Source organism: Zophobas morio, unplaced genomic scaffold (genome assembly GCF_036711695.1).
Source record: "Zophobas morio isolate AGI-343-1 ecotype UQ-CSIRO unplaced genomic scaffold, CSIRO_AGI_Zmor_V1 ptg000031l, whole genome shotgun sequence".
Classification (NCBI taxonomy): domain Eukaryota; kingdom Metazoa; phylum Arthropoda; class Insecta; order Coleoptera; family Tenebrionidae; genus Zophobas; species Zophobas morio.
This window is the reverse complement of record NW_026972136.1, coordinates 1,330,350-1,356,785: the sequence shown is the minus strand read 5'-3', so window position 1 is coordinate 1,356,785 and position 26,436 is coordinate 1,330,350. Positions and strand designations below refer to the sequence as shown.

Here is a 26,436-nt window from a genome sequence, read left to right as displayed (position 1 = left end):
TAAAAATCAAAAAATTGAAAAAGTTTTCTGATCACTAAAAAAATGGAAAATTTTTAAAATCGAAAAAATGAAATTTTATTTAAATTATTATCATTTTATTAAAATTTCACAAAAAATTTCACAAAAATTGAAAAACTATAAAATCAGAACATTTAAAACGTGCGCAATTGAAAAAATAAGGAAAATAAGAACCGAAACGAAAAAGTACAATTCGACGACATGATGAACTGAAAAATCGAGAAATTGAAAAATTAAAAATTGGAAACTCGTGAAACTGCGAATCAAAAAATTACTAAAATCTGGAAAATCGAAAAAGGGAAAATATTTAAAATGAGAACTCGAAAACTTGGATATCGTAAAAGTGAAAAAAAGAAGAATGAAAAATTAAAGAGTCGAAAAACTGCAAGAATGGAGGAATAAAGAAAAATGAAAAATTGAAAAAACAAAAATTTATAAAAACGACACATTGAAAAATGGAATTATTGAAAAAACAAAGAAAAGATAAAACTGAAACGAAAAATTCCCAATGGAAAAATTGAAGAAATGAAACATTGAAAAATTCAAAAACTAAAATTCCTGAAATTGCAGATCGAAAAATTGCAAAATCTAAAAACTGAAATGAAAGCTGGAAAATAAAAAACTGAAAAATTTAAGAAATAAAGATAATAATAAACCGAAACGAAAAATTGCAAACCGAAAAATTGAAGTAACCAAAAATTGAAAAACATGAAATTGAAAAATCGAAAATATGATACGAAAAATTAAAAAATCAAAAGTTGAAAAGCGAAAAATTGCAAATCGCAAATTGAAAATTTGAAGAAACAAAAAATCGAAGAATCAAAAAATTAAAAAACTAAAAATCGAAAAATTCCAATAAATAAAAGTTTTAAAATTCAACTGAAAAGGGATGAATTTTAAAAACAAAATTGAATATTTTTTAACGTTATTACATGTTTAAAATGAAAACGAACTAAAACTAGAAAAACTGCAACTCAAAAAACGAAGAAACGAAAAAATGAAAAATCATGAAAGTGAAAAATCTAAAATTGGAAAAATGAAAAATTAAAAAATCTGAAAATGGAAAATTCGAAAAATTAAAAAAATTCACATTGAAAAAATAAAAATATAAGATTAGGACATCGTAAAACCAGGAAATTAAAAAAAATAAACAAAATATAAAACCGAATCGAAAAATTGCAAATCGAAAACTTGAAAAAATTAAAAGTTCAGAAACCGAAAAACTGAAAAATTAAAAATTGAAAATTCAGGAAATTCTAAATCCACGAGAAATTCTAAATCAATTTTTACACAAATGTATAAATTGAACAAACAAAAAAAAATGACCAAATGAAAATTCACCAACTGAAAAGTGGAGCCAACAAAAATTTGAAAGATTTAAATTGAAAAAAACAAGAAATCATAAAATTGAAACATTGAAAAATCGAATAGTTAAAAAAATAAAGAAAATAAAAAACCGAATCGAAAAATTGGAAAATCGCAAATCGAACAACTGAATATACGGAAAAATTGAAAAAAAATTAAAATTGAAAAAACAAAAAAGCTGCGGAAATACTGGTTTTTACGTTATACATCAGCAAAAAAAAATTGCGAAAAATAACTTTCGACCAATTTTTATTTTAACGTCAAATTTTGTGTGCTTATCACATTCTGCGAACTCCGAACCTCCGCTCCGGGAGCAAAAAATGAATCTTCTGGCCCGTAATTGCGTTGTTGTTTCGTTTGTCAGATTTATTCCCGCGTTATTAATGACTGTCCAGATAACTGTTGCGACACCGCCATTCCTCCGAAAAATTTCGACCCACCATCAATTATCTTTTAATTTATGGCATTAACAGCTAATTCTGGCAGCGCGCTTACATCAACCTAGAAATAATTATGATATCGACACCAAATCTTCTCATTTTCCTCATGACGTCCGAGGCGGGTTCCTTGAACCGTGCCGTGTTCCGTTACCCACAAAAAATCCTCTAATTGACAATTAATTTGTTTCCAGTACCAAGACGTGTAATTGAGCCGATTTGCGACGACTGTGCGCACTTGTTCTGATTCACTTGCGTCCCATTCATGCAGAAGTGAGCTTTTTTGCGCCACGTGGTCGGACCAATTAAAATTCCATTCTGTAATAGCGGCTAAATTGGTGGCAGACGTGGAAAGTCCTGACACAGTTTGTGCGAAGACGATTATCTAATTAGCGTAATTGCGGATTGTTTAATCCGTGTCCTGAAAGCGTCGCAACGTTTTGATGGAATGGGTTATCATGCGCAAAATTGACCCAGTGATGTGGGTTGATCGGGGGCTGAACTATCGTACACACGTTAAATTCATAATAAGAGCGCGTTCTGATTTGCTTTGAAACTGCACGAAATTTAATTACGGGTGTAAATATGTACACTGTGGGCGAAACAGATTCGACGAAAGCTGGAAGATAGGAAGTCATTTGAGTAATGAGGAAAGCTCATTAAAAATGCATTAAGTTTTGTTTTGGATGCTTGATAGATGGCGTCGAAGTGGGAAGTGTTTAGGCACGTATTTAATTAACGTAAGAGTACTGAAAAACCCGCTGAGTGTTCTTAATTAATTAAAAAAAAAAAACAAAAAAAGCTGGACCAAAATCCAAAATGAACAAGTTTTTTATTCCCTAATAAATTAAGATTATTTAAAATAAACAAATCGTGTGTAAATCCCGTAAAACCAAGCGGAATTTGTATCCTGTTTTTGCGTTACTTTTAATTTTTCCGCTTCAAACGAAATCCTTTAAATAAATGTCAAAAAACGGATCAATATAGAAGTGCATTAAGGCTATTGTTACGCTGGAATGGATAAGAAATTGCACCGTAAAGTGGTGGCGTGTGGAGGTTTGTAAAGAACTTGTAACTGAATATTACGAAAATAAAACTATGTAAACACAACTGTTTCATCTACGTTCAGTGCCACAAATAGTGTAAAATAAAGCAACTGTTGTAAACATCAAATGAAAGCTTCAAAGGCGGAGTTTGTTAAAAAAAAATGTAAACAAGGCCTCAATTAACTTAATTTCCAGTAAAATGGTGCTCCTACGCAACACGGCAGAAATTTAAACAAAATTAATGATGACCACTAGAACTTTTTGTGTTTCATGTACTAGTACACGTTTTTTTTTTGCGAAAATTCGATGCCAAGGGTAAACAGTCAATACAACACAAACAAAACAACGACACAAATGAAAGAAAAAAAGTGACAAAAAGACGAGAAAAAATATACAAAAAGGGGACAACAAAAAATGCGAAAAAGCTACAAAAAAGGGGGTCTCAAAAAAAAGAGGCGCTAAAAAAGAATGACCATATGAAAACAATAAAAAATTGACAAAAAATATCAATTAAACATGGCAAAAATAGTAACAAGAAAAAAATAATAATAAATAATTGAAAAATCCAAAAATTGTGCAATCGAAAAATTATAGAATCGAGAAAATTGTAAAATCGATAAACTGTAACATTGAAATATTGAAAAAATAAATAACGAGAAATTAAAAAATAAAAATGAAAAGATTAAAAATCGAAAAAATTGTTTTTTTTTCTAAATTATTATCATTTTATTACATACATATTTAAAATCAAAACTAGAAAAATTGCAAAGCAAAAAAAAAAGACACGAAAAGTTGAAAGTTCATGAAATAAAAATCTAAAATTGAAAGAACGAAAAACTAAAAAATCTCAAAATTGGAAAAACCGAAAAATTGAAAATTTCGAAAATTAAAAAATAGAAAAACTATAAGAAACTATCGAAACGAAAAAGTAAATCTCGAAAAATTGACGACATAAAAAACTGAAAAATCGAAAAATTGAAAAATTAAAAATTGGAAACTCATGAAACTCCAATCGAAAAATTGCTAAAAGCTGGAATATCAATTAAACATGGCAAAAATAGTAACAAGAGGTGTAAAAAGGGTCATAAAAAAATTAAGGCTAAAAATTACGATAAAAATGGCGACAGAAAAGACTAAAAAACATTTGTCAAAAAACGACCACAAACAAATACGACAAAGAAAGAGGAATCATTTAAAAAAATAGCGGCAATACAACAAAAAACGGAGATAAAAAAGAAGTCAATGAAAAAGCCCAAAACTGGCAAAAAAAATTAAGACAGAAAACAAAATTTCTCTACAAAAACTACTAAGAAATGTCAAAAAAAATGACAAAAAGCAACAAAAAAAATAGAAAAAAAAATACAAACAAGTTGACAAAAAAAAAACAATGAAAAAGAAGGGATGTGAAACGAAAGAAAAAAGGAACAAAACTACTATAGAAAAGAAAGAAGAAAAAAAAAGGAAAAAAATAAACGAGAGAAAAATATCCACAGTAAGGACGTCAAAAAAATGTGAGGATGCGATAAAAAAGGAGAAAAAAATTATCAAAAGAAAATACAGAAAAAGTTACAAAAATATAAAGAAAAAAAGTCGACAAAAAAAAAACAAAAAAGGCGTTAAAAAGCGCTAAAAAATCGGTAAAAATGGCGTCAAAAAACACCCAAAAAAGTGTCAAGAAAGGCCACAAACAAATACAACAAAGAAAGAGGAATCATTAAAATGAAAAATAATAGCAATAATGCAACAAGAAACGACGATAAAAAAAGAAGCCAAAAAAGAAGCACAAAAAAAAGGATAACGAAAAACAAAATATCATTACAAAATTAAATTTGCCTACAAAAAATATCAAAAAAATGACAAAAAGCGACAAAAAACGACAAAAAATGGTCAAAAAATACAAAAAAAGCTACAAACTTAAGTTGACAAAAAACAATGAAGAAGAACTGAAGAAGGAATGTAAAGGGAAAGAAGAAAAGGAACAAAACAACTACAGAAAAGAAAGAAGAAAAACATGTAAAAAAAATAGACGAGAGAAAAATATCCACAAAAAGGACGTCAAAAAAACGTGAAGATGCGACAAAAAAGGGAGAACAAAAAAGGAGCGACCAAAAAAAAAGGAGAAAAAAATTGATCAAAAGAAAGTAACAGAAAAAGTTACAAAAATATAACAAAAAGAAGTCGTTAAAAAAGCGCTAAAAAACGCGAAAAAAGTAACACGAATAAAAAAGCTCCGAAAACATGGGGGCTAAAAATACTATAAAATAGCGACAAAAAAGACCAAAAAAAAATGTGTCAAAAAATACCACAAACAAATATGACACAGAAAGGGGAATCATAAAAATAAAAAAAAATAGCAATAATGCAACAAACAACGATGATAAAAAAGAAGTCAAAAAAGAAGCACAAAAAAGGATAACAAAAAAAAATACTACAAAATTAAATTTGGCTAAATGTCAAAAAAAAAGATCAAAAAAACGACGAAAAAAAGAGAGAAAAATACAAAAACTACAAACATAAGTTAACAAAAAAAACAATTGAAAAAGAAGGGATGTAAAGGGAAAGAAGAAAAAAACAAAACAACTACAGAAAAAAAGACAAAAAAAATGTGAAAAAAAATAGACGAGACAAAAATATCCACAAAAAGGACGTCAAAAAACGTGAAGATGCGACAAAAAAAGTAACACGAAGAATAAAAAAGGTCATAAAAAATTGAGGCTAGAAATGCGATAAAATGGCGACACAAAAGACCAAACACAAAAACGACAAAAAAGGGGAATCATAAAAATGAAAAAAATTGTAACAATGCAACAAAAAACGACGATAAAAAATAAATTAAAAAGAAGCGCAAAAAAGATAACAAAAAACAAAAAATTACCACATAATTAAATTTGGCTTCAAAAAACTACAAAAAATGACAAAAAAATAACAAAAACACAAAGGGAAAGATAAAAGGAACAAAACAACTACAGAAAAGAAAGAAGAAAAAATGTAAAAAAAAGACGTCAAACAAACGCGAAGAGGCTACAAAAAGAGAGAACTCAAAGAAAGAAGCGACCCAAAAAAGGGGGAAAAAAATTGATCCAGAGAAAGCAACAGAAAAAGTTACAAAAATAACTATAATTAAAAAAATGCGACAAAAAAACGAGGAAAGAAAGGTGTCGAAAAGCGCCAAAAAAAACGCGAGGAAGGTAACACGATAAATAAAATTGGTCATAAAAATGGAGAGTAAAAATACGATAAAATGGCGACAAAAAAGACCAAAAAATGGGTAATGCGTAAAACAACTAACAAATACAACAAAGGAAGATGGATAAAAAGCAAAAAATATGGACAAAGTGCAACAAACAAGAACGACGATAAAAAACAATAAAGAAGCAAAAAAACACGAAAAGGGGTTTAAAAAAAGGGGCTACTTAAAAACACAAAAAAGTGATGAAAAAGCTGTTAAAAGCTAGAAAAAAAGGCAAAAATGACAACAAAAATCTCAAACAAAGACAACAAGTCTGGATGTACAGGGAGACAAAACAACGATAGAACAGGAAGAAGAAAAATGTAACAAAAAAGACGAGAAAAAATATACAAAAAAAGGCGACAAAAAAGAGGATAACAAAAAAAGAGGCAACCAAAAAAAAACACAAAAGAAGGCAATAGATACGAAAACGACAAAAAAAAGGCGAAGAAAGGTGACTAAGAAAACAAGAAAAAGTGACAAAAAGTAACAAAAAAGGCGACAAAAAACGGCAAAAAAAGAAGCCAAAAAAGGAACCACAAAAACCGGTCAAAAAAGGGCAAATAAAATTCACAAAAACGTGACCAAAAAGGTGAAAAATGACGACAAAACAAAACCGCAAAAAATTGACAAAAACAAGCGACAAACAAAAGGCGACACAAAATGTGAGAAAGGCCTAAAAAAGCGACAAAAAAATTATCAATTGCTCAAATATTAATTATTATTTATTTCTTTGTTGCCTAGGAACAAACTAAATAATTCATTATTATATCAAGAATAACGTAAATGATTTCCCTTAAATTGGCACGACAGAGTCATATCACTATAGTGTTTGCACTACATATATTAAAATTAAAATATTAATTCTTACGAAAAACTAATAAATTAATCTTTATTAACGAATCAACGATTGTCCTCAAAGGCGAGGAAAGTTCTACCTCAACAATTCTAGCCCAATATCCTGTTCAATCAATTCACAAAGTCTGAATTAAATCTTGTCAAGTGAAAGATTACCCTTACAACAAATCAATTCAGATTCAGACACTTATAATGGAAATAATTACGACAAGGAAATCCATTACTGATTCCTGCGAAAAGCGACTCCAATAAGAATAGAATTTGATCAATGTGTAACCCTGTTACAGCTAAACATCATTCATAGCAATACCATTCCAATCACTCTAGATTTACAACCATTTATAACAAGACAGCTAAAACGAATCTCCTTATAAAATCGATAAATTTAATTTATTCTTAGACAGACGCAGATTTCGTCTGATAAACTCCTACGAAAAACATTCTAATTCCCGTCAATCTCAAATATTCTTAATGCCATCAGCATCCTTCCAATATTGCATCGTCCGGGCAAAAGCGTTCAAACTACCAATTTATCGAGAAGCTGCACTATCAACACAAAGCACAATACCAAACTTTTCAAAGCTTTCTCGCAACGCACGCCTGCAACTTGTATTATAAATTCACCCAATCAAACCATCACGTCGCTCCGGAATTGTGAAGCGACCTACGCAAAAAGAAAAGTGGGAACTTCGTGATTCGTAACGAGATGCACTACAATTTTTTACTGATAAACGAGCTCGATATTAAGCCACGTGGAAATTATACATACACGGGAAAAAATTTGATATCAATAACTCGGCGCAATAAAAGTGTTATGGCGACCTCCCATACCGAGAATACGCACCCATGTAATAAACTTCAGAAGCTGGAAAAATGGGTCGTAACTGCTTGAAATGTGGTGGCGATTTCTTGCAGGCATTTTTTTAATGGCTGAAGTGTGTCCGTTTGATTGCTTCAAAAACGGAGTTTATGGACGCGTTTTAAAAGCGTTTGTCCAAATGCCTAACTGTAATTAATGTTCTTGCGAGTGATGAGTTATTAGAGTGCGTTGAATTGAAAATGCTCATCAAGTGTCATACCCAGAAAGGAAGAAGAGTAGTGAGGCGGTTTTACCGCTGCTTTCCTGCGGTTTTATAGTTCTTCTAGGAAGGACATAAATGAAGCTTGGATGTGAGGAGTCAGAACGTATGTTTTATTGTTAGGTTGAGTGGAAGAGTCGTAAAAATTAAAAATGTGGCCATATTTTCCAAATTCGTGAACTCGAGTAACCAGGATTAATAAGGTTCCTGTAAAATATCCGCTTTCAGGACTAAATATAGCAGTCTTATTACATAAATCCTGAAAACATCCCATTACTTTTTACGAGTATGATGTTTTTTTTACGGTAATTACATAATGAAGGTTGAAGAGACATTTCTACGATATCTGTGCTTGGTAAAACCAACAAATCATTAAAAAATGACAAAAATTACATAATATACATAAATATAGAGACTGAAGTTAATTTGATAATTTAAAAAAGCATTCCGTTTCCGTTGTATATGAAAAAGTAGATCTGCGTTACCGTTTGCCTGCGCAGCTTATAGTCTGCTGGCGACTTAATATTAAAACGTCAACTCAAAATTTTCCTAGGCAAACTCAATTTAAAAAGATCAAAATAAAATTCTTCTATACCTGTGATTTACTACTCTATTCCTATTTTTATTTTATATATGTAAGTTTTTCCAAAAACAGCCTAAATTATAGAACAATTTAACTTGGAAACTCAAAAAAATTGTTGAATGCGTAATCAAAATTCGTCTCTTTCAAAAAGTTGATGACGTCGTGTCAGAATTTTGCTGAATAAATCACTTTTCAACTTTACTTTTTCATAAAATATATAATACTTGCCTATATGTTCGACACACCGACGAGAAGAGTTTTTTCTCTCAATTTTCAAAACTGGTTCCTTACCTGAAAAGAAAAAGCACAGCTTACTTCAGGAGAAAAATATAAATCATTGAAAAATTATAGGCATATTTTTAAAATAATTTGACAAAAAAAAGTAAAAATATCCAAAAAAGACTATTAAAGAGCTCAGTTTAGGGAATTATGTCAGTCACAACTGTTTAAAACTTTACAGAAATATTTAAAAATGGGGATAGAGTGTTTAACATGGATGTTGGTGCTGTGCGCACTCTTCTCTGCTCAGTGTGATAGAAGTTGGTGGTACGAATGTGATCAACAACGTTAACTTCTAAGGTATATTCTGTAAATATTCTTTATATTTTCAACAAAGTGATAAGTTATCGAAGAAAAAGTACATTATTTTTGGATCCAATTGTTCCCTCTTTTAAAATATATAATAAAAAAATAATAAAGATTCCTTCTTGAAAAATGTCAGATTGCTGATAGCACAAGGATCATGTTAAAATTAAGTAAATATATAAAATAAATACAAAAAAAATACGTTCCTCAATTTTTTATCGAATTTATTCCAGTTTTGCAAAGACCCTGTAGATAAGAGACCGCACATAACCAGAGAACATCTTTTTTTAATTGTTAATCAGTACTCGGCGAAAGATAAATAATAACAGATCCGAATTCGATTTGAATTTTCACTTTCCGTTATAGAAAATGACAAATTTCTGTTTTCTCATAAAACTCGCTTACCTGATAAATCAAGGGAAAAGCAGTTTAAGAAATTATTCTCGGATTTTCCAAATTTTCAGACGAACTTTCAGTCACAACTGCTTAAAAGTCCACAGAAACATTTACAAAATAAGGATAGAGTGTTTAACGCAGATGTTGGTCCTGTCCCCACTCTTCTCTGAACAGAGTGGTACGAATGTGGTCAACAACGTTAACTTCTAAGGTATATTCTGTAAATATTCTTTATATTTTCAACAAAGTGATAAGTTATCGAAGAAAAAGTACATTATTTTTGGATCCAATTGTTCCCTCTTTTAAAATATATAATAAAAAAATAATAAAGAATCCTTCTTGAAAAATGTCAGATTGCTGACAGCACAAGACTCATGTTAAAACTAAGTAAATATATAAAATAAATATAAAAAAAATACGTTCCTCAATTTTTTATCGAATTTATTCCAGTTTTGCAAAGACCCTGTAGATAAGAGACCGCACATAACCAGAGAACATCTTTTTTTAATTGTTAATCAGTACTCGGCGAAAGATAAATAATAACAGATCCGAATTCGATTTGAATTTTCACTTTCCGTTATAGAAAATGACAAATTTCTGTTTTCTCATAAAACTCGCTTACCTGATAAATCAAGGGAAAAGCAGTTTAAGAAATCATTCTCGGATTTTCCAAATTTTCAGACGAACTTTCAGTCACAACTGCTTAAAAGTCCACAGAAACATTTACAAAATAAGGATAGAGTGTTTAACGCAGATGTTGGTCCTGTCCCCACTCTTCTCTGAACAGAGTGGTACGAATGTGGTCAACAACGTTAACTTCTAAGGTATATTCTGTAAATATTCTTTATATTTTCAACAAAGTGATAAGTTATCGAAGAAAAAGTACATTATTTTTAGATCCAATTGTTCCCTCTTTTAAAATATATAATAAAAAAATAATAAAGAATCCTTCTTGAAAAATGTCAGATTGCTGATAGCACAAGGATCATGTTAAAATTAAGTAAATATATAAAATAAATACAAAAAAAATACGTTCCTCAATTTTTTATCGAATTTATTCCAGTTTTGCAAAGACCCTGTAGATAAGAGACCGCACATAACCAGAGAACATCTTTTTTTAATTGTTAATCAGTACTCGGCGAAAGATAAATAATAACAGATCCGAATTCGATTTGAATTTTCACTTTCCGTTATAGAAAATGACAAATTTCTGTTTTCTCATAAAACTCGCTTACCTGATAAATCAAGGGAAAAGCAGTTTAAGAAATTATTCTCGGATTTTCCAAATTTTCAGACGAACTTTCAGTCACAACTGCTTAAAAGTCCACAGAAACATTTACAAAATAAGGATAGAGTGTTTAACGCAGATGTTGGTCCTGTCCCCACTCTTCTCTGAACAGAGTGGTACGAATGTGGTCAACAACGTTAACTTCTAAGGTATATTCTGTAAATATTCTTTATATTTTCAACAAAGTGATAAGTTATCGAAGAAAAAGTACATTATTTTTAGATCCAATTGTTCCCTGTTTTAAAATATATAATAAAAAAATAATAAAGATTCCTTCTTGGAAAATGTCAGATTGCTGACAGCACAAGGCTCATGTTAAAATTAAATAAATATAAAAAAGTACGTTCCTCAATTTTTTATCGAATTTATTCCAGTTTTGCAAAGACCCTATAGATAAGAGACCACACATAACCAGAGAACATCTTTTTTTAATTGTTAATCGGTACTAGGTGAAAGATAAATAATAACAGATCCGCATTCGATTTGAATTTTCACTTTCCGTTATAGAAAATGACAAATTTCTGTTTTCTCATAAAACTCACTTTCCTGATAAATCAAGGGAAAAGCAGTTTAAGAAATTATTCTCGGATTTTCCAAATTTTCAGAGGAACTTTCAGTCACAACTGCTTAAAAGTCCACAGAAACATTTACAAAATAAGGATAGAGTGTTTAACGCAGATGTTGGTCCTGTCCCCACTCTTCTCTGAACAGAGTGGTACGAATGTGGTCAACAACGTTAACTTCTAAGGTATATTCTGTAAATATTCTTTATATTTTCAACAAAGTGATAAGTTATCGAAGAAAAAGTACATTATTTTTAGATCAGATTGTTCCCTCTTTTAAAATATATAACAAAAAAATAATAAAGATTCCTTCTTGAAAAATGTCAGATTGCTGATAGCACAAGGTTCATGTTAAAATTAAGTAAATATATAAAATAAATACAAAAAAAAAATACGTTCCTCAATTTTTTATCGAATTTATTCCAGTTTTGCAAAGATCCTGTAGATAAGAGACCACACATAACCAGAGAACATCTGTTTTTAATTGTTAATCGGTACTCGGCGAAAGATAAATAATAACAGATCCGAATTCGATTTGAATTTTCACTTTCCGTTATAGAAAATGACAAATTTCTGTTTTCTCATAAAACTCGCTTTCCTGATATATCAAGGGAAAAGCAATTTTAAGAAATTATTCTCGGATTTTCCAAATTTTCAGAGGAACTTTCAGTCACAACTGCTTAAAAGTCCACAGAAACATTTACAAAATAAGGATAGAGTGTTTAACGCAGATGTTGGTCCTGTTCCCACTCTTCTCTGAACAGAGTGGTACGAATGTGGTCAACAACGCTAACTTCTAAGGTATATTCTGTAAATATTCTTTATATTTTCAACAAAGTGATAAGTTATCGAAGAAAAAATACATTATTTTTAGATCCAATTGTTCCCTCTTTTAAAATATATAATAAAAAAAATAATAAAGATTCCTTCTTGAAAAATGTCAGATTGCTGACAGCACAAGGCTCATATTAAAATTAAGTAAATATATAAAGTACATATAAAAAAAATACGTTCCTCAATTTTTTATCGAATTTATTCCAGTTTTGCAAAGACCCTGTAGGTAAGAGACCACACATAACCAGAGAACATCTTTTTAAATTGTTAATCGGTACTCGGCGAAAGATAAATAATAACAGATCCGAATTCGATTTGAATTTTCACTTTCCGTTATAGAAAATGACAAATTTCTGTTTTCTCATAAAACTCGCTTTCCTGATAAATCAAGGGAAAAGCAGTTTAAGAAATTATTCTCGGATTTTCCAAATTTTCAGAGGAACTTTCACTCACAACTGCTTAAAAGTCCACAGAAACATTTACAAAATAAGGATAGAGTGTTTAACGCAGATGTTGGTCCTGTCCCCACTCTTCTCTGAACAGAGTGGTACGAATGTGGTCAACAACGTTAACTTCTAAGGTATATTCTGTAAATATTCTTTATATTTTCAACAAAGTGATAAGTTATCGAAGAAAAAGTACATTATTTTTGGATCCAATTGTTCCCTCTTTTAAAATATATAATAAAAAAATAATAAAGATTCCTTCTTGAAAAATGTCAGATTGCTGATAGCACAAGGATCATGTTAAAATTAAGTAAATATATAAAATAAATACAAAAAAAATACGTTCCTCAATTTTTTATCGAATTTATTCCAGTTTTGCAAAGATCCTGTAGATAAGAGACCAAACATAACCAGAGAACATCTGTTTTTAATTGTTAATCGGTACTCGGCGAAAGATAAATAATAACAGATCCGAATTCGATTTGAATTTTCACTTTCCGTTATAGAAAATGACAAATTTCTGTTTTCTCATAAAACTCGCTTTCCTGATAAATCAAGGGAAAAGCAGTTTTAAGAAATTATTCTCGGATTTTCCAAATTTTCAGAGGAACTTTCAGTCACAACTACTTAAAAGTCCACAGAAACATTTACAAAATAAGGATAGAGTGTTTAACGCAGATGTTGGTCCTGTCCCCACTCTTCTCTGAACAGAGTGGTATGAATGTGGTCAACAACGCTAACTTCTAAGGTATATTCTGTAAATATTCTTTATATTTTCAACAAAGTGATAAGTTATCGAAGAAAAAGCGCATTATTTTTATATCCAATTGTTTCCTCTTTTAGAGTATATTATAAAAAAAAAAAATACGAATTCCTTGAAAAATGTCAGGATGCTGATAACATAAACCCCGTGTTAAAATTGAGTAAATAATTTTTCAAATATGTTCCTCTATTTTTTATCGAATTTATTCCAGTTTTGTGAACACATTGTAGATAAGAGATCACACATAACCACAGAACATCTTTTTTAATTGTTAATCGGTACTCGACGAAAGATAAGTAATAACAAATCCGAAATCGATTGAAATTTTCACCTTCCTTTATGGAAAATTACAAATTTATGTTTTCTCATAAGACTCGCTGTTCTAATAAATGAAAGGAAATACTCAAAAAAACTCAAAATATTTAGCGAAAAAAAGTTTAGGAAATTATCCTCGGAATTTCCTAATTTTCAAAGGAAGAACACGTTCAATCATAACTGCTTAAAAGTAAACAAAAATGTTAAAAAAAAAGGATAGAATGTTTAACGTAGATGCTGATCCTGTCCCCACTCTCCTCTCTTCAGTGTGATAAATGGCTAATGGTAACAATGTGGTCAAAGCGTTAACTTCTAACGTATATTCTGTAAACATTTTTTATATTTTCAACAAAGTGAGAAGTTATCGAAGGAAAAGTAAATACACATTATTTTTATATACAAAATTTCCCTGTTTTAAAATATTGAGAAAAAATTAGGGATTCTTTCTTGGAAATTTGTAGAGTTGCTGATAGCATAAATCCCATGTTAAAATTAAGTAAAACTGGCTCATTTTTCAAAAACATTCTTCAATTTTTTATCGAATTCAATTCACTTTTGCGGGCACACTGTATATAAAAGGCCACAAAATAACAGATTCGATGTCCATTTAAAATTTCACTTTCCGTTATAGAAAATGACAAATTTCTGCTTCATAATATTCGCTTTCCTGATAAATCAAAAGGAATGGTCAAAAGAAGTCAAAATATTTAACGAACAATATTAAAAAAAAATTTGGAAATTATCCTCGGAATTTCCTAATTTTCAAAGAAAGAACAATTTCAATCACAACTACTTAAAAGCCAACTCAAATATAAAAAATTAGGATAGAGTGTTTAACGCAGATGTTGGTCCTGTCTCCACTTTTCTCTATTCAGTGTGACAGAGGTTGGTGGTAAGAATGTACATTATTTCAATATCAAATTGTTCCTTCTTTGACAACATACAATAAAAAAAATCACTATTTAATTTATTTTAAATAATTACAACAGTCCACTTTGATCTTCAAGAGAAAATTAAATTCAAAATCGTGTTTAATTTCGCGGCAATTTTTACCTAAACAGCCTCCTCTTTGCCCCCTGCCCCATAAACTCTTGATACTGTTTCCAAAACCAGCTTAATCTAGGCCACCCAACCGTTATCCTAGGTACGACGCCTGCTCGACGCCTATGATCTTTATTCATAACCGCTTTGCATAATCCTAATTTATGCGTGCGATTATCTCATCTCGTAAACACAAGTGCCAAGAAAAAACGTAAATTTCAGAAAATTGTACCCACTAATTAAAGCTGTTTATCAAGCCTGCATTAGAAGCTACAAAGTTGTGCGTGTAACGTGTCAATTATAAATCGATAGAATCATTAAGAACAGGATTTTCTGCATAGCTGTCTGTTTGTGGTACAGGTGGAAGATGATGATGACACAAATTCGCCTACTACAGCTCGGTTGGTGGTAATTTAAAGCGATACTCGCTAGTAAATTCTGGTAGACCACCGCATTTAAAAGCACCACTTCGAGCATGTCGTCACACAACTGCCACGGTAGGAGGATCTAATTGCTTTGATGGTATTGAATGGACGGTCAGTAATTATTCTGTTATTGTGGACACTAATAACGTTACGTGTCGTGGATTAGAGGCTCGGAGTGGGCTTTGTTGGCAGAAATTCCGGGAAGCAAATTTTAGAGTTGATTATCGACAAGGTGAAGAGTTCTCAAGCGAGCAAAAAATATACTAGATATTATATTAAATAGCGTAGGACTTAAGATTCCTCTCTCTGGTTACGTTACACCCTGTGAAACACAATTCTCCGCTATGAGGACACAAATTCGCCGCCCACTGATGCAAACCGACCTCTGCAACCGCCATGCGGAATTACCGAACAACATACAACGCAGATTCTTCTCCCTCTACCAGAGCTTCGGCGGCTCTGTAAAGTATTTGTCCAAAATAAACACCTTCGAAAGCCTATAATTCAGCGCCTGAAACCGCGTTCAGCCATGTTTCAGACACCACAACAACCGTCAGTCGCGAAGGCTTCAAACCGTTTTTTGTTTCAGGTAATATTCTTGGAATTTTAAACCTGTGATTCTACATAATACTATGTAATCAAATAGGATCCAGCTGTTCGAGGACCAGTTTCATGAATTTAAAAGTCCTTTAAAAGTGAAGTGAAGCTTACCAGCGGAGACGCTGAAAATTGCAGAAGGCCTGCCTAGAAGACGTAACTGGGGTGTTGGGGAGACGGAAGAATTCGAACATTGCGATATGCAAATTAGCGGATACGTTTTTCAAAGAACTGTAGAAAAATATGTGGTATGCATCCTCGTGTTATTTTTTTAACAAGTTGAAGAATATGATCCGTTAATTAAAAATAACTTCGTTTCGTGCTTGCATTACTCGAGTTTCTTGCTTTTAACTTTTTCCAGATATGTAGAATTTAATATAAACCTACATCTATGGCAAATTCTGGGAGTTGAATTACTGATACTTCGACGACGTGAAATTGCAAATATTGTTTTTTTTTTTTTCAAAAAAATAAATAATAATAAAATTACGGTTACCCTGCGGCTACCACGTTCCATCGTTCCAGGATACTTGACTTTCTAAAGCAATATTTTTTGTTATCTAAAAAATTATCTACAAGTTTGAGCCAGAATACTAACTAAATTCTAACAGAACACGAAGGGCTGCTACAACCTGGTTATTCAAATAAAAAATATATCCAGTGGAAAATTGACTCCAACTCAGCCTGAAAACATCATTAGCCTACACACAACAAATGTTATATTTAGCGAATAATGGACCATTTTCAAAACAGGTCCAATAAATATCAAACTTTGGTTCAGTTACGCCTAAAAACCAAAAGAGGAGAATTTGCGCTTCAAATATTTCAATATTACTCTGGAAAAGCATCCAAAATGGAATTAATCCAAAACAACACATGGTAAAAAATGTGATATTAAAGCCGCTTTTAAATAAAAAGTGAATATGTGTTTTCCTACGACATCCATTTTTGTTAATGACTCAATGTATAACATTTTTTACAATTTTTGTAAGGCTCGTTTTTCTAAATTTATTAATGTGTCGTAATTTAATCACCCATATATCGCCACTGTCTTTGATTCGAACGCATTTGTTACAAAAACACACTTGTTTATATATGGGCTCGAGTGCACTTGTCTTTAGGAAGCGGTAATGGATTAAGGCCCGCTAACTTTAATATCTTTTTATCCTATATTATCATACACAAAGTACCTCATTGTGTCTATTTTATGTGATTTTTTTATTATTTAAGTGCAGACGCTGACGTGAAAGTTGTTTTTGAAAAATAAAAAAAATATAAAACTGTATTTAAAAAAAGTAAACCTCGATTCAACCGACTTCGTTTCAGGGTCAACAAAAGTGAGTGACCAAAACGGAATAGGGGTGGGTGGGCGGGGCCATTTTTGACTTTGTTTTATTCTTAAATTCCACCGCTTGTCGAAACAGAATTTATATAAATTTACTTTCCTAGTTTCGGTAAATAAAAGAAATACGAAAAGTACCTGTGTCAGACAAAGACAGAAACGAAAACATACCCGTTCTACTATACTGTATCGAGGGCAAAAGTATTGTCGGTACCCAGGAGCGAGAGGTATTAGGCTTCTCCGCCTCTTCTATTCGGCTTTCCATAATTCCACAAGTACTTAGCTAGAATAAAAATGGGCAAGGACCCAAATTTGATGACGGCATCCATAATTTTGCTGAGTAAATTAAATTCAAAAGGTGCAAAATAATACGTTATCTTTCGTTTTTACTTCCCGAGCGGAAGTAAAGGAAGTAACATTTTACATTTTCTCGATCTTTCATGACCCCTAGAAGACGAAGAAATAGGTCCCCCGTTTCCGTCTGTCTGCCGTCCCGGATTTTTATTAGACAGATATCTCCGAAAGTACTGGACCGATTGTTGTCAAATTTTGTATTTATATTAGGTATATCATGTAGATGGTAAAACGCTAACCAAAATTTGTCTAATCATCCCCACCACTAATGTGATGACGTCACTTCAAAATTGTACATAGTCATTGGGTTTTAAATTGTATCAAATAACATAGTCATACACATGTAGTTTATGACTCCGAATTGAGATTTTACCCGAAACGTCCAGAATTTTGGAAAAAAAATCAAAATTATGACACAACATTTTGACATTTAATTCGGAATCTACAAAACCGAATGCTTGGAAATCTTGCAGATAGTTTACGGTTATGATAAGGATGATAAAATGTTAATCACAATATTTTTAATTATCCCCTCCAAAAAATTAATGACGTCACCCCAAAATTTTGCTGAATAAATCTTATCTAAAATGCACAAAATATGATGAGTCCCTTCTTGTGATTTATCAATCCATTCATATTTTTTGGATGTGCATATACAAGCTAACCCAAAAAAATTAATGAATGCGTGAATTTATTTTATTAATTTAATCAGGAACTACAGAACCGAATGCTTTGAGATTTTGCAAATGTTTTAAGGTTATCAAGAGCATAATAAATTTTTAGTCAAAATATATTTGTTTATCCTCTCCAAAAAATTGATAACGTCAGCTCAAAAGTTTGCGGAATAATCCTATCTAAAATGTACAAAGTATGATGAGTCTCTTCTTGTAATTTATCATTCCATTCATATTTTTTGGATATGCAGATACAGGGTGACTCAAAAAATTTAATGAATGCGCATATTTATTTAATTGATTTAATCAAGAACTACAAAACCAAATGCTTTGAAATCTTGGAAATGTTTTAAATTTATCATAAGCATCGTAAATTTTTAATCAAAATATATTTGCTCATCCCCCCTAAAAAATGGATGACGCCACCCCAAAATTTTGCTGAATAAATCCTATCTAAAATGTACAAAATGATGAGTCTCTTCTTGTGATTTATCACTCCATTCATATTTTTTGGATTTACATATACAGGGTGACCCAAAAAATTTATGAATGGGTAAATTTATTTTATTGATTTAATCAGGAACTACAGAACCGAATGCTTTGAAATCTTGCATATGTTTTAAGGTTATAAAGAGCATAATAAATTTTTAGGAAAAATATATTTGCTAATCCCCTGCAAAAAATTGATGACGTCAACTCAAAATTTTGCCCAATAATCCTATCTAAAATGTACAAAATATGGTAAGTCTCTTCTTGTAATTTATCATTCCATTCATATTTTTTGGATTTGGATATACAGGGTGACTCAAAAAATGTAATGAATGCGCAAATTTATTTTATTGATTTAATCAAGAATTACAAAACCGAATGCTTTGAAATCTAATGCGAAAAAAACCATAATAGGCATGCAGTCATCACGTACTGCCTAAACTCTTTAGACCAATTTTTTATTTGTGCTTCCAAGCCGGAGAATGTTTGTCTAAATAACTTTAATATTTTTGTATGCTATATTATCATATAGAAAGTACGTCACTGTGTCTATTTTATGTAATTTTTCTATTATTTGAATGTAGACGCTGACATTAAAGTCGATTTTAGAAAAAAAATTGTATTAAAACAAAGATGTAATTCTAAATTCTATTATTTGTCAATATAAAATTCAACTTCATTTCAGACACAACAAAATGAATAACCAAAACGGAATAGGGGTGGGTGGGCGGGGCCACTTTTGACTTTGTTTTAATCTTAAATTCTTCCGCTTGTCGAAACAGAATTTTCGTAAATTTACTTTCCCAGTTTCAGTAAATAAAAAAAATGGAAACAGTACCTGCGTCAGACGAAGACAGAAACAAAAACATACAGTTTCCGCCTCATCTATAAGAGCTTCCATAAACCCACAAACACTTAGCTACAATAAAATGTACAACGACCAAAATTTGATGACGTTATTTACAACTTTGCTGAGTAAATTGAGTTCAAAATGAGCAAAATAAAACGCTTTTCTTATTTTTAATCATACACATGTAATATTGACTGAATTCAAAATATTGACATAATTTTGTTTTGTTTTTTTTTGTTCTTTGTTTTGATAAAGTGAGGTTTTACAGGTATATTTTTTGCAGAGAATTAAAAGTAATGAATTTTAATCAGATCTATTTGGGGTTCAACAGTGGAGAATGTTCTATCTACACACTACGTACATACTAAAGCTTCGAGAATTGAAGTCGACCGGAGATTGTGTTTAGTACCACAGGAACGCTATTAAAGTTATGATTATCTCATTTGGTTGTAGAATACGGTTTCTAGAGTTGTTTACTTCAGTTGCGGAATTTATCAGCTTATAAATGGTATCACAAGAAAACTTGAAAATTGAACACTTTTATAATAAATAATAACCATGTTGTTATGTGACCCATGACTTACTAAAAATACTGGTGCTCCGAAAAACGAAACAATACGAAAGGAACTATTCGACAGAAAAAAAAACTGAAGAAAACAATAGAATGACCATTTGTAATTCTTTTTGGCAACTGTGTTTTGTTAACCATAGACAATTTCGGGTAACATTGACAGGTCAATAAATCATAGTACAATTCATGTAACTTCTTGTTTTTCGTAAGGGTACTGACTTGGTGCTATATTAAAAATTGAATATTATTTTCAACTATAATTCAAACCATATGAAGATAAACATCCTCAGTTCTTCTCGCTTCATAAACGTAAACCAGTTTGCTTTTACGATTAAGGTACTATATTAAAAATTAAAGGATATTTAAAACCTGGTACTATATTGCGTCAGACCGTACCATTAAACGAACGACATTTAAAGTACATCTTCGCTCGATTAAACATTAAGTCAGGTCCCGTACACATTTCAGGAATTTAAACCAAGTAAAAATTGTCTCTACATGTGGTACTTTCAACAAACTGCACAAACGCCGCGCAAATGTGGACGAGGTTACATAAACGCTGATACTACGAATATTAATAATAATAAGGCATACGGCAGATTCCATTATCGTGTCGGCCATAAATCGTCGTAGCTACATCGAACACGGCTCTAGATCTAGATCATTCTTCACCCAACGGTTGGTTGGTTCGAAGCGCTGAGATCGGTACCATTCTGGAACGACCATTTCCAGTATTGTCTCAAATCTCAGCATAAATCCCTCAAGAACCTATGATTCGTCTTGAGCACGGTACAAGTGCGTGCAAACCTTCAATTATGAATCAATAGATTCATTAAGAACTGTGGCACTCTAACCGACACCAAGTGACGATGATGACACAAATCCGCCACCCGCCGCTCCGACCCATCCTCCGCCATGCGCCTGAATACAGGCAACCCCCCCGATCATCCAAAGCACAACACGAGCTTATCAAGCAACACACCTTGGAGCTTCTTCTCCGTCTCCCAGAACTTCTGCAGCTCCGTGAAGTATTTGTCCAAAATGAACACCTTGGAAAGGCCTAGCGTCGCCATAATTCAGCGCCTGAAACCGCATCCAGCCATGTTTCAGACATCACACCACAGCACAGGCAACAATCACTCGCGAAGGCTTCGGTGCACTGGCTCGGATGACGGCCGCTACCTGCGACCTGCTCACGTGACGCTCCCCGCTCACCTGTGCTACACCTGTAGCTCTTTTCGGGACACCACGGGCCCGAGGTCCCGGTTCCTAGCCGCCCTCCGGCCCTCGTCGGCGGGGGGCGCGGCCCGAGCTTTCGTGATTTTATTGTTTCGTTTCGGAGATAATTAGGAGACTTCAATGGTGCGTCGAGCACGAGACCGCAGCATTCATGAAAGGCGAGGGCCGGAGGAACTGGTTTGTGTACTAAAATCTCCAGTGGTCTACACTTGTGGCTTTTTTTACGGCATTGCTTCGCGCTGGGTGTGCGCAGGCCTGGCGAGGTACTACCTGTTTACGGCCGAGGATGGGTTGGTTCTATTTGAAATAACGAACTAAGTGGACGAGATGAGGGGAATCGGCGGCGGGCGGGTGGACTTTTTTATTTATTGAGGTACATTGTTGCATTGAGATGTTGCGACGGAGAAAAATGAACGTGTTTCGGGGAATTTTACCTACGTTGTAATTACATTTAAATTTATTGATTACAGTTATTACGGACTGTAGGCTGTGTACTTTGATTATGGCTACAATGCGTAATATAAGAACTTTAAAACCCTTCCAGACCTTCAGCATTTCGACTAGAATTGCATGTTCTGGCAACCAACCATTTCAGTCAATGACAAACAAATGGCAGCGATAATTATACACTAGTGCTATTATCGATAATTGCACTAATACACATGCTAGCGTCTATAATTAAAACACGAATTAAATTTTAATTTCATATTTTAACAGAATAAACCGTTGTTGAAACGGCACTACGATTATCAAGCTTTTAATTTTTTCCAAAGGCTATTTAATTGATTGCTGAGGTCCTCCATCTACCTGCAGATGTTTAGGGAAGATGGATTTCAGTGGGCGTAGTTCCCAATATTTCATTTTTCACATCTCCAACTTTGGCCTCTGCCGAACGATTTCAGTGGTTTTCTCACTTTTACTTTCCGTGTCAACAATACGTATTTCTCAGTTAACTGCTTTACAATTTTTTAGATTTCTTTTCGTTCTGCCATGATAGCTTATCACTGAAACCACATTTGTTTCACCGTTCAGTAGTTCAGAAAAAAAAATATTTAATTCAAATCCCTCACATGCAGTAAGTAGTTTCTATCATTTATAATAGATATTTAATTTTTAAGATAATTAAATTTCTGTATGAGACGAATAAACAACATTTAATCAGTGTTGTGTAATCACTAAATTCAGTGTTGGTGCTTTAGTTAAAAAAATCTTTAGGAGTTTTTTAGATTATATCGAAACTCAATTTTTTCAACTCGTAAATTATATATGAAATTTTTAAAATTATTTTTTCAGTTTTTCAGCATTTATATTTCTACAGTTTTTTGTAGTATTGCACATTTCAGCTTTCTTTGTTCGTATTAAATTGAACCTGAAAATTAACCTTATTTAAAATTAAATCATGTTATAAACATATTTATCAAATTTCATGAAAAATTTGAGATTTTTGCTCTAATAATAATCTGAAAACTTGCTTACAGAACTAGAAAACCCTCTCCGTACGTATTTTTTGGCCGTTTCTCGAAATCTACATCACCGAATTTTTTGAGGATTTTTGGGCAACTTTTCAAGTTTTCAATTTTTCTTTAACTTTTTGACAGTTTTTATAGATACGGAATTGTATAGAATTAATAAATTTCACTTAACGGGATTTTTATAAAATATTGCGCGGGTACCATTAAGATTTTTTTTCTAGAAAGTTGGAGGTATTTAAAAAAAATTCTTTGTTTTGTAAAATATATTTTTCCGGATCATTGACACTTTATATATTTTTTAATTAGCTCATCAAGATCTACATCCCCTATTTTTTCGAAGATTTTTAGGCAAGTTCTCAAAATCTCAATTTTTCTCTGTTTCAATTTTTCCATGTTTGAATTTTATTACAGTTTTTATAGATTTCGAGATATTCAAAAATTTTCAAACTGAATATTTCGAAAACCTTGTCGGGGACCATTACCATTTTTTGCAGATTTTTACACTGATTTTCTTCTTGAAATTTTGAGATATTTAAAAAAATTCCATTCTCACATCGAAGTTTTCGAAAATTTTAGTCTGGGACCATTGACACTTAAAATTTTTCGAATCAGCCCGTCGAACCTTTATTCTAGAATAAATGTATGCTTGTTTTTTTTGAGCTTTCCGGGTACATATATATAAATTTCATTTCAAACAGAATTTTTTGAAAAACTTCTTCGAGAAGCACTAAAAATTTAAGTTTAAGAAATTTTTGACTATTTCTCGAAATTTGGAGATATGTATTTAAAAAAAATCATTTTCAAATCGAAATTTTCAAAAATCTAAACCCAGGACCATTGACTTTTATACTTTTCGAAACAGCTCGTCCAAACTTTCATCCCCGAATTTTTTGAGTATTTTTAAATAACTCTTTAAAAATCTCAATGTTTCAAGGAACCGAGCTTTCGAAATATCTAAAAAAATTCATTTTCAAATGAATTTTTTAAAAAACTTGTTCGGGAAGCAATAACAATTTTTGTTTTTTACATCAGCTCGTGGAGACTATATCAAAGAATTTTTTGACAATTTTTCGAAATTTCATTTTCAAACCGAATTTTTCGAAAAATTCGTTTTTCGAATCAGCTTATCGAGATCTAGGTATATCAAGAATTTTTTGAGGATCTTTAGGCAACTTTTCAAAAATTTCAATTTATCGAGACCTTCCGTACGTATTTTTTCACAGTTTCTGGAAATCTCGAAATATAAAACCGTTTTCAAATCGAAGTTTTCCTAAAACTTAACCCGGAACTATACCTACACACTGTATTCGAATATTTTAAGGATTTTTGGAAACTTTTCAAAATTTCAATTTTTCCTTGACGTTTTCGACCGTTTTTCTAGATTTTGTGGTCTTTAATAAAACACATTTTCTAACCGCATTTTTTGAAAATCTTGATCCGTAACCACGCGCAACGAAATCTGTACATATAGCACAATTTCTTGAGGATTTTTCGGCAATTTTTCGAAAATCTCCATTTGTCAATAGCCCCCGTATGAATTTTTTTATAGAATTAATAAATATCACTTTCAAACCGAATTTTTCCAAAATCTTGCTCGGGGCCACTAACATTTTTTTTTATCGAAAGTTCAAGATATTTAAAAAAATCGTTTTTAAATCAAACTTTTGGAAAATCTTTTTCCGAATCATTGACACTTTGTTTTTTTTTAATCAGCTCGTCGAAATCTACATCCCCGATTTTTTAAAAGATTTTTAGGCAAATTCTCAAAACCTCAATTTTTCTGTGTTCCAATTTTTCCTTGTTTGAATTTTATTACAGGTTTTATAGATTTCGAGATATTCAAAAATTTTCAAACGGAATTTTTCGAAAACCTTGTCGGGGACCATTACCAGTTGGTTTTTTTGAACCAGCTCGTCGAAATCTATATCCCAGAATTTTTTGCAGATTTTTACACTGATCTTCTTCTTGATATTTAAAAAAAATCCATTCTCAGATCGAAGTTTTCAAAAATTTTAGTCTGGGACCATTGATACTTTATATTTTTTGAATCAGCTCGTCGAAACCTTCATCCCCGACTTTTTTCAGTATTTTTAAATAACTCTTCAAAAATCTCAATGTTTCAATGAACCATTAATTAGTTCGAGCTTTCGAAATATCTAAAAACATTTATTTTCAAATGAATTTCTTAAAAAACTTGTTCGGGAAGCATTAACAATTTTTATTTTTTAAATCAGCTCGTGGAAACTATATCAAAGAATTTTTTGACAATTTCTCGAAATTTCATTTTCAAACCGAATTTTTCGAATCAGCTCATCGAGAATTTTTTTGAGGATCTTTAGGCAACTTTTCAAAAATTTCGATTTACCGAGACCCTCCGTACGTATTTTTTCACAGTTTCTGGAAATCTCGAAATATAAAACCATTTTCAAATCGAAGTTTTCCTAAAATTTGACCCGGAACTATTGACACTGCATGTTGTTGAATTAGCTCGACGAAATCTACATCACCGAATATTTTAGGGATTTTTGAAGAACTTTTCAAAATTTCAACCGTTTTTCTAGATTTTGTGATATTTAAAAAAATATGTTTTCTAAGCGCATTTGAAAATCTTGATCTGGAACCACACGCACAATTTCTTGAGAATTTTTCGGCAATTTTTCGAAAATCTTCATTTTTCAATAGCCCCCGTATGATTTTTTTATCGTCTTTCAAGTTTTATAGCATTAATAAATTTCACTTTCAAACCGAATTTTTCCAAAATCTTGCTGGGGGTCATTAACGTTGTTTTTTTTCGAAAGTTCGAGATACTTAAAAAAAATCCTTTTTAAATCGAAGTTTTGGAAAATCGTTTTCCGGATCATTGACACTTTGTTTTTTTTAATTATTAGCTCGTCGAAATCTACATCCCCGATTTTTATCGAAGATTTTTAGGCAAATTCTTAAAACCTCAATTTTCCCTTGTTTCAATTTAATTACAGTTTTTATAGATTTCGAGATATTCAAAAATTTTCACGTTCAAAGTGATTTTTTTTAATCTTGACCAGCGACCACACATTATGTTTTTCGAATCACCTCGTCGAGATCTAGATCCCAAAATTGTTTGCGAATTTTCAGACAACTTTTCAAACATCTCAAATTTTAATAGGTACACTGATTTTTTCTTGAAATTTTAAGATATTTAAAAAATTTCATTATCAAATCGAATTTTTCGAAAATCTTAGTCCAGAACCATTGACACTTTATGCTTTTTAGAGCTTTCGAGATGTCTAACAAATTTCAGTTTCAAAACGAATTTTCGGAAAACTTAAAAGAGTATCAGCACTTCATGTTTTTCCAGTCAGCTCGTCAAGATCTATATCAAAGAATTTTTTGAGGATTTTTGGGCAATGTTTCAAAAATCTCAATTCTTCTGCACCCTGAATTTTTTGATAATTTCTCGAAATTTGGAAATATTTAACAAATTTCACTTTCAAACCGAATTTTTTCAAAATCTTGCTCGAGGCCATTAACATTTTTTTTTCTCGAAAGTTAGAGATACTTAAAAAAATCCCTTTTGAATTGAAGTTTTGGAAAATCG

The 26,436-nt window shown here is 31.5% G+C and overlaps 1 protein-coding gene across 3 annotated transcripts in view; it reads right to left on the bottom strand.

Moving 5' to 3' along the window:
• The window catches only part of Dachs (dachs), a 205,211-nt gene that overhangs the window by 52,285 nt on the left and 126,490 nt on the right, over positions 1-26,436 (bottom strand). Inside the window, exon 1 of one of the 3 annotated variants that reach the window (XM_064069740.1) lies at positions 21,131-21,562. The exons of the other annotated variants lie outside the window; for them this stretch is intronic. Within the exon in view, the coding sequence (XP_063925810.1) occupies positions 21,131-21,221 (91 nt within the window). The 5' untranslated portion in view covers positions 21,222-21,562. Of the gene's footprint in view, positions 1-21,130; positions 21,563-26,436 lie in introns of those variants that run through there. 3 annotated transcript variants of the gene reach the window in all.